This window comes from Engraulis encrasicolus, chromosome 12 (genome assembly GCF_034702125.1).
Source record: "Engraulis encrasicolus isolate BLACKSEA-1 chromosome 12, IST_EnEncr_1.0, whole genome shotgun sequence".
Taxonomy (NCBI): domain Eukaryota; kingdom Metazoa; phylum Chordata; class Actinopteri; order Clupeiformes; family Engraulidae; genus Engraulis; species Engraulis encrasicolus.
In genome coordinates, this window is record NC_085868.1 from 14,710,915 (window position 1) to 14,723,332 (window position 12,418).

The 12,418-nt window shown below is 43.1% G+C and overlaps 1 protein-coding gene across 1 annotated transcript in view; it reads left to right on the forward strand.

Annotated features, from left to right (window-relative positions):
- Positions 1 to 7,629: 7,629 nt before the first annotated feature.
- Positions 7,630 to 12,418, forward strand: part of unc5cb (unc-5 netrin receptor Cb) — a 360,953-nt gene continuing 356,164 nt past the window's right edge. Inside the window, exon 1 of the mRNA XM_063211692.1 lies at positions 7,630 to 8,213. Within this exon, the coding sequence (XP_063067762.1) occupies positions 8,096 to 8,213 (118 nt within the window). The 5' untranslated portion in view covers positions 7,630 to 8,095. The remainder of the gene's footprint in view (positions 8,214 to 12,418) is intronic.

The window sequence follows — 12,418 nt, forward strand, 5'->3', positions numbered from 1 at the left end:
AGCTGTGAGGTGGACTCTGGCAGGATGGTGGAGACAACAGAGTGGGTATTGCTAACGCAAAGTGGTCGTTTGATTATCTGGTAATCTGCAATGTTTCCTTCCTGTTGGAATGGTGAGACCAGGCAACTGGCCTATATCTTTGTCCACCAGAAAAGTAAAGCATGCACATCTCACCCCACTGAGGCTAGGTGCAGGACAAGGGGTATCTACCAAAGAGATACTGTAGTAGAAGTCTGCACACTGCAACTCCGACTGAAAGATGTTTTGAAGACACATGCAACATTTCCTGGGTCGTCATCATCTTGGACCAGTCTTCAGCTGCCCTCTGAACATCTTGGGGTATGGATGTTCTTCACCAGCAGCACAAAGTGATCTGGTTAAGGCCTGGATTTACAAATAATCTAGAGATTATGCTAACATGATATTTAGGCCCTTCAGCATTGATTCTCTGCACAGGCTTCGTGGCCTCTTATGCTCATAATTGTATTGACTTCGAGGAGTACTTAGCCAAACTCTCTCTCTCTCTCTCTCTCTCTCTCTCTCTCTCTCTCTCTCTCTCTCTCTCTCTCTCTCTCTCTCTCTGTGTGTGTGTGTGTGTGTGTGTGTGTGTGTGTGTGTGTGTGTGTGTGTGTGTGTGTGTGTGTGGTGTGTGTGTGTGTGTGTGTGAGAGAGAGAGAGAGAGAGAAAGAGAGAAGAGAGACAGAGTATAGGCGAGTGGGGAATGGAGAGAAGGGGGTTGGGGGGTTGGGGAGCGGGGGAGTCTGAGATTGTGGGTGTCCTGTTGTCTTGTCTCATAGATACCGAGATTGCAGATAGCCACTGACCCCTAAAGGATTAGCCGTTGCTCTGAGGTCAGCTTATCCCCCTACACCTGACTGCCCCGGCCACTACAACAACACAATGCTGCTGCTCACAGTGACTCAGCTCTCACAGCAGCACCTCTCACTCACTCACATCTGGATGGATGGGATAACTGGATGAGTTTCTGAAATAAGAATTCACAGAAGTGAGTCCCACAAGACCCACTGGGAAACTCATATTGGTATTGTGACACAGCACACCACAATGCACACAATTGGCAATTGCATTTATGCGTCAGTCCATGGCCAGTCAGCCAGCCTATTTCCATGGCCTACTGTCACCCCAAGGGACCAGAGTGTGCGGGACAGTACCATGCTCAGTGTAGCCTCAGGATGGGACAGACAGAGCACTGGTTAATCACTCGCTGGCTGCACCCACCTGACAGTGCCCACAATCGATCTGGCAATCCCCAAGCAACAAGGTTGGCATCCTAGCAAACGGCTTCCCCATGACTGTCCAGAAGAACTCAACAAGAACGTTTGTATGGCCACTTTGTATGGCGCATCTCTTCTCTAAAAACGTTGCCCCTATAATACCCTGCAACCAAGACCACTGTCATAAATATTCTGTTCTTCACATACAAAATCTATCAACATACATACCCCATATTTTCCTTATATAGAGTAGGCCGATATGTATTTGCATGTATTGCACTTCTTTGCTATGCATAATTGGTCTTATGGCAGCAGGGCTGGACAAAAATATGGGAAGCTCAAAGTGGCTTTCGGAGAGAAAATAAAATAAAATGACTCACTAACTGACTTGGGAGGAGGCTGCTGCTCCAAAAATAGCTTGGGAAAAAAAGAAGCAGCAAAATTATCACCACCAAATATTTTCCCTCTCTTCTGTGGAGCTAATGAGAATATTGTGCTTTTTATGGGACACTGTATGCAAAGAGTGATCCAAAGACACTGTATCCAGAGTAATCTGCCTTAATATTGCATGTGTGCAGACAACTGGTGGCTTACGCTTTGAAAATGGACGGCCACATTAATACACAAACTGTGCTCATCCATGCTCCTTACATTGTCGCAAAATTGTAAGAGACGCGCCAAATGAGACAGTACTTTTTGAAGGTCCAGTGCAATCTAATGACTGATAGTAAAGATCTGACAAGGGAAACATGGAATGTGTTAAGTTGAATCTAATGTTTTAAAAAGTGAACATGGTAGAATGTTTTTATTGTATTACAGGCCTGAAAGTGACACTAAGTGAGTTTTTGGTCTTGGAGTCCGACAGGTAGAAAGCAGAATTGACATAAGAACTACAGAGAGATGCTCCATTCCTTCCGAGTCACCTGTTATGATTGCAGCCTACTGATGATGGCAAAATAAATACATGTATTTCACCTGGTTACCAATTGATGAACCACTGAAACTGGAAACAATATTCTGAAATTGAAGAAACTACTTGGACTAGTTTTTCTTCACCCATTTGTCATGTTAACAAGGATAAAACTCACTGTGCATGTCTAAAATAGCAATGAAAGCATTCTATTGACTGACAATGTGTATTCAGTCCACCATGCTGCCTGTGTTCAGGGCAAGGAGAACAAAGGTCATGAAGGAGAACACCCTGACATCAGTCACAGCATAATTCTGTCAACTGCTGTATCTATTTTCTTGGATTGTTTGATAGCGGGTTATTTTAGACACCACCCTCATCTCATAGTTTCTTTTGCAGCCGAGTTGGAATGGGATAAAATGTAATTTCCTGTCGCACATTATTCACATGGCAATGCCACCACTGTGTTGTCACTATGGGCCTCTTTTCACAGAAATCATAGTCCAATCAGTGAAGAATATACCCTTAATAATAATGGAGCATCTCTTTTCCTCGTTGTCTTGTCTACATTTTCCAAGAACAAGAAGAACTATTTTTACTTCCTCAGTTTTTGTCGGAGTGAATTAGGCCTTTATTGAGGAATCATTCAAGACATAGATTTCTGTATTTTAGAGTCTCCAAGGAATGCACTGTCTATGTAAAAGACTAATGCATATATAAGAGTATAACATACACACATGGACACACGTGCAATGCATACATACGTACTGCACATACATACATACATACATACATACATACATACATACATACATACATACATACATACATACATACATACATACATACATACATACATACATACATACATACATACATACATACAGTACACACATAGGCCTACATACATGTATGTGTACGTGTATGTACATCTATTTATATACATACATACATACATACATACATACATACATACATACATACATACAGTGAGTCCAATATGTATTTGATCCGTTGCTGATTTCGCCGGTTCGCCCACTAATAAACACATGATCAGTCTATACATTTATGATAATATGTATTCAAACATGGAGAGACAGAATGTCAAAAAGAAATTCCAGAAAATAACTTAAAATAATATATTTTAATTTATTTGTATTTAATTTAGGCAAATAAGTATTTGACCCCTCTAGCTAAAAAAGATAAAGTGCTTTGTGGCAAAGCCCTAGCTGTCTAGCACTGAGGTTAGATGCTTCTTTTAGTTAATGACAATGTTTGTGCATATAGTAGAAAATATTTTTGCCCATTTTTCTTTGCACATTATCTCTAAAACATTAATAGTTTGTGGCTGTAGCTTGTCAAATGGGAGGTTCAGTTCTCTCCATAGAATTACTATAGGGTTAATATTTGGAGACTGTCTAGGCCACTTCACGACTTTAATATGCTTCTTATTGAGCCACTCCTTCGTTGTTTTGACTGTATGTTGTGTATTATTGTCATGTTGGGAGATCCAAAAATGGCCCACCCTTCAGTGTAGTGGTGAGTCGAAGGACGTTTGCACTTAGGATTGCACATTACATGTCTCCCTCCATCCATTCATTGACGATGTGAAGTTGTCCTGTGCCTTGGCCAGACAAACACCCTCAAACCATAATGATACCACTTTCATGCATGATGGTGAGGAGGGTGTTCTTGGGATCATAGACAGCAGTACTCTTTCTCAAAACACATTGAATTGTGATAATGCCAAACAGCTTGATTTTGGTTTCATCTGACTACAGCACCTCCTTATCATATCCTAAACCAGTCTGATGTCCGTTGGCAAACCTCAAGTGGGACTGCGCAGGTTCCTTCTGAAGTAGAGGTCCCATGTGTGCACTACAGGATTTTAAACCTCTGTGGCATTAAGTGCTACCAGTAGTTTTCTCAGTGATTTTGGTCCCAGTAGCTTTGATATCATTGCCTAGTTCATCCCGTACAGCTCTAGGGTGATTTCTTTCTGTTCTCATGATTATCAAATCCCTACAAAAGGTCAAATCTTGTATAGAACCCCAGACAGGCTGATGGATAGTCATTTTGTATTCCTCACATTTTGGAAGAAATGCATCAACAGCTGGGTCATTAATACCCAGTCTCTTTCTTGTGGATTTGCAGCACATTTAATCTTTGTCCAGGTCTAAAATCGTGTCCCTGATATCATTTGACCACTCTTTGGTCTTTCCCATACTGGTGAGGTTGGAGTGTGACTGATTCACTCATACTATGGACTGATTCTGCTGATTCAATGTGTCTTTTATGCATGTTAGTATGTACAGGTGTCTTTAATTCAGATGACAAGTTGATCGGAAGTGCCCATCTGGTCTGTGGGCCTGGAACTGTAATCAGTTGGCAGGGGATCAAATACTTATTTTGCTCGATGAAATGGAAATAAATTAATATATATTCTCTTCAGTTAATTTCTGGATTTTCTTTTTGATATTCTGTCTCTCCATATTAGAATAAATATTATCATAACATTTATTGACTGATCATGTCTTTGTTAGTAGGCAAACCAACACAATCAGCAAGGGATCAAATACATATTGGACTCACTGTACATACATACATACAGTACACATATAGGCCTACATACATGTATGTGTACGTGTATGTACATGTATGTATATATATACATACATACATACATACATACATACATACATACATACATACATACATACATACATACATACATACATACATACATACATACATACATACATACATACATACATACATACATACATACATACATACATACATACAGAGATGGCCTACATCAGGGGTATTCAATTAAAAGTCACAGATGGCCAGTTTATTAAATTCCCCACAGTGAAAGGGCTGAACGTAATATAATATATAGATAGCACACCTATGTTTTCATTTTGTTGTGACCTTGTGGGGGGCCAGAGCCTTGCCACTGAAGGGCTGCATCTGGCCCCAGGGCCTCCATTTGAATAGCCCTGGCCTACATACATATACATACAGTACATAAATACGTAGGCCTACATACATACATATATCCATACATAGATACATAGATACATAGATACATACATACATACATAGGCTACATACATACATACATGCTACATACATACATACACACACACACATACAATCATACACATTCAGACACACACCCGCACACACATGCACACGCACGCACACACACACACACACACACACACACACACACACACACACACGCACACGCACACGCACACGCACACGCACACGCACACATTCTCTCTCTCACACACAGAGGAGACAAGAGGGCTTGGAGCCAGCGCTCAGGCAGGCGGATCAGGGGACCCTGCCCTGTTACCGTAGCGTCCATATGGCGGCAGTCATGGCTCCTCCTAGCGCAGGATATTATGTCAGCGTGTGTCCTTGTCTGTGGTCAACACAAGCCGTGGGGGGCGTCATTCATCCAGATTCCCTGCCACTGCCTCTCTCTCTCTCTCTCTCTCTCTCTCTCTCGTTCCTGTTCTCTCCCTCTCTCCCTCTCTCTTTCTCTCTCTCTCTCTCTCTCTCTCTCTCTCTCTCTCTCTCTCTCTCATCTCCCTCTCTCTCACTCCCATTCTCTCTCTCTTTCTATTACTCCCTCTAATGCTCTCTCAGACACCTACACACACACAAACACAAACACACAAACACACACACACACACACACACACACACACACACACACACGCGCGCGCGCGCGCGCACACACACACTCTCTCTCTCTCTGTCTCTGTCTTTCATTCCCGCTCTTGTTCTCTCGTCCTCATTCACTCGCTATCTCTCATCTCTTTCTATATCTGACTTTCTTCCATTTTCTGCTCCCTTTCTTCCACCCTCACTCTCTCTACCTCACTCAGTGATTCTCACATTCATTCTCTCCTTTTTTATCTCACATTCTCTCTCTCGTTCTCTCTCTCTCTCTCTCTCTCTCTCTCTCTCTCTCTCTCTCTCTCTCTCTCTCTCTCTCCCTCCCATTCACAGCCGTGCTGTGCGCCGCTCTCCACATTGGGATTTGTGTGCTGATTGAAGCTGACAGAATTTAGATTTGAGATTACGGATGCCATATTGTGTGCCCATGCAAATGCCTGTCTGCTTGAGACGTCAAGTAATGAAAAACAGGAGGTCCCTTTAAGAGTGACTATCAGTGTGTGAACTACATGGGGTTTGCCTCGAAAAAGAGTTGCGAAGAAAAAGAGGGAAAAACTGTGCTATGGCTCCTTACACAGTAAGAAAATGCAATGCTCATTCAACACTTGGAGAGTAATCTGGGAGCAAATACACTTAGATGTGTTAGATCAACTCTTTAAGTGTTGCATTAACACTGTATTCTTTACTGTTTGTGTATCAACTCTTTAAGTGTTGAATTAACTCTGTGTTCTTTATTGTGTATGTAGGTCTATGTCTCAGCATGGACTCAGGAAGCAGAGCTCAAAAGCGCTACACTTAAATATGCCACTATAGGGGCGACATTGTAGCCTAGTGCCCATGGTAACAGCCATCCATATGACTATTTCATTGTAATATGTCACACAACCCCACATCACTTACCACAGCCCTTATTACTGATTCAATTCCCCAGTGTGCTTTAAGACATTGCGTTTGTTTCTCTACCTATTTTGACAAGCATTAAAGACCAAGAAAAGGCTTTTGCAGGAATTTGATATTTTATCATGGAGTAACATTCTTCAGGGTGTGGTGTGGCCTGTGTGTTTTAGAGGAGATTTACAAACCGAAAAAAAGAGGAGAAAAGTTCCAGTCTTTGCCTGTTTTCCCTCACCAGTCACTATTGATTAGGTTACGTGACCAGAACATGTCTCCTGGAATTACCATGACCAAGTTAAGATCAGTGCTGCCCTGCGAGGAGACCAAATGCAATTTCCTGATTAGATTCCAACCGACTGAGATGATTTGTTTTATTTATAAAGCAAGACCAAGGCCTCATCTCAGAGATTCATCATTCATACAATTTGGTTTCAAAATCAAAATGTTCTATTGTGTTTGATGTACTTTTTTGAAGTAGGCTATGAGGATTGTTTTCTGTTCTGTTTGTGTCTGAATTATTCTATATTGATACTACATAACTTGACATTTCCACTGTGTAGATTTGGTGTCCTACTTCTAAAAGCTTTGGATTTGCACTGGATAGATTGAATGGAGAAGTCAATAAATGCAGGGACATCTTAAAAAGTAGATAAAAATGCTGCGTTCTTATTCTACAAAATAGGCCTAGTCATATTGTCAAATGTAATGACAGTTATTGGTCAACACATTATCATAAAACCACATCAATAAGAATTGGGCGCTAATCGATGAATGACACTACGAGAAGCACCCATTCCGTCGTCCAGACCTGGTTTTCTGGTAGCCACAAAATACAAGAGTCGGTTGTAGGCTATTTGGATTGGTCGAAGAAGCATGGCATGGGGAAAGCATTTCTCAGTCTCAGGCTGTGTGGTAGAACGCAATACGCACTATCGGGAACCCGTGGATTCTCACAGCCGTTGGAGTGAGTAGCCGACTATTGGAGGCGAGGATTTACCCATCTGAGAAACACAAACTGAACATGAACTTGGGATCTGAGACCAAACAGTTTATTCAACCTGGTGACTCTGTATGTTTTGCAAGCTGAGGGGATAACGTTTTTTTTCACTGAAGGAGTGTTCTCTCACACCTTGATGCGCTGAGGGCGGCGCAGTGGATATTCTTTGACCGCTTCATTTTGCTGAGGTGATACGGTGTTTGCCTCCTCGTCACGCGTGTGGACATCTAACTGCACAATACTTTTCATTTCAACCAGACAAGAAAGTTGGGTATTATTCGCTCCGAGGCGCTGTCAACGGACCGACTGAACGCGAGTGTTTGAGAGCAGCGAGACTGGCGGCGGAGTTCGACTCTTCCAAAGATGGGGAAAAGTGTGAAGACTGCGAAAAGTAACATTGGAGACACGGGATTCGTATCGCAAATGACCTTCGTATCTGTCGTTTTGCTCTCGGTCTTGGTGAACACAGGAGTCGCCCAAGGTAGGCTAATATGTTTAAAATCCCATTCGTACCTGCAGTGAGTTTGCTCGGGCAGCGAGAGAATAGGCTACTGCCTCAGCGATACAGGCGTATCGCGGAGAGCGTGGCGGTTGCTTTGCGGATGATTTGAAAAGAAAATGGTCCTCTGACAGATATGGGTGTCCAAATAATGTATTGGATTAATCACAGTAGTTTGGGAACATCTATTCTCATTGAACATTATGGGGATGGTTCTGAAAACGAAACTGGATGCTCTATTGAATGCACCCATATGCCTCGTGAACATCGGTTTTTACTCTGGCACACATCTACTCATCAGGCGGAATATTTTTTCTATTGATTGTATTTAATGTGGGCTAACGGGCAGTCGGTGAAGTGTATGATGTTTTAATTACGTGTGTAGGCCTACAGTGAAACAATTTGGAAGTTTCGCATCAGCGCACTGCTCCGCAGTCCGCCTCCTCTCATCTCCAGCTGCGCATTTTCATTAGACACTTCGGAAAGTTCTCTTGCGGAATATACACGTATAGGTATATTACCTTTGCCTTACGAAACACGATTCTAAAATAGTCAACCACATTATTCCTGCCAACTTTGGCCATTTAATCATTTTTGCAGACAGATGTGATTTATACTGTTGCCTAGTCTCCAAGTAGCCTATGTGCCCAACGTTTTGCCATTTTGCGCTCCTCTAGTGTTTAGATTTTGACTTCGAAATTATTTTATCTGAATGACGTGCAGGCTCAATAGCTTCAATGTGTAAGGTTGCATTGTTTGACCATAATCTCTGACCCGTAACCCACAGAGAATGAGGGTCTCGTGGAGCGCAAAGTGGAGTCTGTTCGTTAGTGCAGTCGCGGGTCGGGGCAGAATCAGCAGATAATTGAGCTGATAATATGATGTTGGATAACTTTTCAAAGTAAAAACAAAATCATACCAAGATAAATGTTACATTGCCACAAACCCTCAGCGAGAGAGAGAGAGAGAGAGAGAGAGAGAGAGAGAGAGAGAGAGAGAGAGAGAGAGAGAGAGAGAGAGAGAGAGAGAGAGAGAGCGCAGGGTAATTACAGAGTAATTTTGTAAATCAATACCCATTGTTACAAATATCAGTCTACTGGTTCCATTCTGTGTTCAATATTCCTTTTTTTTACAATGAGGTAGTCTAATGACGGTGTGTGTTTTTACTGGCTACTTGGAAAATAAATCCATTAGACAGTCGTAGGCCTAGTGTGGCTATTGTGCCCTCATGTTTTAAGACTAACGTCGTTTACATGAAAAGTGTTGGTTGGTGTCGTGTTTGTTGTCGTTCGGCGGGTGTTTACAGACAGCCACAGACAGACAGCGGGCAGTGCGCTGGACGGACGCGGTCCGAGCGTGCAGCTTGGTGGGCAGCGAGTGTGTGGACATCGATGGGCGCAGTGGGAGACCTCTTGCCAAGCAAGCAGACTGTTCAGAAATGACTAACAGCAGTCAGGTCTCCCCTCCAGCTGGGTCTTTTACATTCATTTGAATTGAACAAGCCAAATCCTCTTCCGCGTAAAACATGCAGGTTTTTTAGTGCCCTGGCGGAGATTAGGCTCACAATGAAGACATGAATTACATTATCACAGTTTGTATAATAGAGGTTTCCATGTCAAGTAGTCTGCTATTCAGTCTTCTCAATAGGATATTTTTATGTGTCTGCCCCTTGTGCCGGTCTCTTGGCCTACTGGAGGTTGAATGTTGATCATGGTCTTTCCAAATGTCCCACAAGGGCCATTGTAAACGCACCTCTGTTAAGTTGCTTACAGTCCTTCTATAGCCTGCTCATACACAGATGTTTTTGTCACTGCCCAAAGTGCACTGAATAGGTCTCAAATCTACTTCTCCACAGCGTAACACATATATGATTTTGGATACATTTCAACATTTGAATATAAAGCCTGAGTAACAATGCAGCCGTTGTATTGTCGTTAAATGTGTTTTTTTGGGTCGTAAATTTTTGACCTTTCTTTTTTTATGGCCCTGTACTGATGTGGGTCACGGTGGGTGCCTTCGCTTGTCACCTGCACATAAATTATGCTGGTGAGTGAGAGTGAATCAGCTTTTACACATGCACCAACAAGACCCCCATGCTAAATATGCACTGTGAGCCATATACACACACAGCCGGTATTGAGGGCTAATGCTCCACAGGGGAGCTGAGGAGACACGCTGCCAAGTACCCCTCTCCACCCATATCCCAGACACAAACGAACGCACGCACGCACACACACACACACACACACACACACACACACACACACACACACACACACACACACACACACACACACACACACACACACACACACACACACACACACACACACACACGCACGCACACACTGTCAGTATCCTGGTTCACTATCCCTCTAACCCTCATACACCCGCATCCCTGACACACACACACACACACACACACACACATACACACACACACACACACACACACACACACACACACACACACACACACACACACACACACACACACACACACACACACACACACACACACATACACACACACACATACACACACACACATACCAGCCTGACCTCTTACGCACTCACACAAGCACACACGCACACCTCCCAGTCCCACCTCTCACCCAACTCCCACCGCCCAATCACGCTGCTGCATAGTTAATGAGTAAATGAGGGCCAACGGAGGGAGGGAGGAAGAAGAAAAAAAAACGAAAGACGAGAGAAATCCAACCCAGGTCTGGTTTCTGAAGGGCATGGAGGGATGGGATGACATAATCCTCTCCCCTTCCCCTTCCTCTCTACTCTTCCCTTCCTCTCCCCCGTCCCCTTCCCTCCATTCCAGCGCTCCACGGAGGCTTGCGTCGCAGCCAGTAATGGCAACATGAACCAGGTCGTTCCGTGTCCATTAAGAAGTCGATATTCGGAGGGGAGGACAACATTGTTGGGCACTAATTAATGGTCCCAAGTTTTTCTGTCCTCCCTTATTCCATCTCCGCTCTCTCTCTCTCTCTCTCTCTCTCTCTCTCTCTCTCTCTCTCTCTCTCTCTCTCTCTCTCTCTCTCTCTCTCTCGCTCATTCTTTCTCTCACTCTATTTTTTCTGTGAAGGAGTTGTTCATGCTCACTTCATCATGAGAGACCCGTGCGGGGCTTATAAAAACATGGTCCCTGACGCCTTTTTCGTGACCTATCACATTGCCATCTTTGCTGCTACTCTGTCTCCGCTCAGGCATAGCTTTGGTGTGTGCAGATGGGATTAGATTCTTTTTCGGTCACAGGTTCAGTTGATGGAACAAGAGAGAGTGAGCATGCTCAATAAGAAACAGGTAGAGAGATGGGATTCGGAGAAAGTGGAAGAGATGAGATGGGCTATTGTGTCTCCATTATAAGCTTGTTGTTACACAGTAAAAATGTGCAGTGTTAATTCAACAACATTGTGAGCATATATGGTCCGACTCAACTCAGTGTTAAATTCAAACCTCTGAGTTTTGAATTGAATTAGCACTTGGAGAGATGTATTTAACCCTATTTTAAAGCATATATGGGTTTGCGGAGTTAATTCAACACTGAAAGGGTTAAAATGTAACACTAACATCGAGTGGGACAATATGTGCTCTAAATAGAGGTGAATGAACACTGCTTTTCAACATTTACTGTGTACCAAAATGGCGAAGACCAAGTTATACTGTTATCTGTTACTTAAGATTCTCGGAGATGCCATAACCATGTTAATATGACTCAGCAGTGTTTTTCCAGCAAACAATGAGTCAGATCAAGTGAGATGCACTGAGAGACTGGCAGTAGAGATGAGTGGAAGAGAGGATCAAAATGGGAAGATGACGGCACGAGACGAAGAGAGGAGCAGGGAGCAGACAGGGAGAGGAGAGGAGCAATGGAGAGGGTTAGAATAGTGAGGGAGGGCAAAGCTCATACAGAAAGCATGGGTAGAAGAGGGCAAACCAATACCAACATCACTACCCCAGCACGAAATTCTCACAGGCAGGATCAATGAGAGAGCGCCTATCACATACGTTTTTTTTTAGTTTTTAACACAAACACAGCCCCAAACTCAAGGCACATACAAAACAAATAAACAAATAAACAAACAGATGTATCACATACTTGTTACTATTGGACAGAGCTACAACCAATCACATCACGGATTCCAACGACACATGCAAAGCATTCATTTTTCATT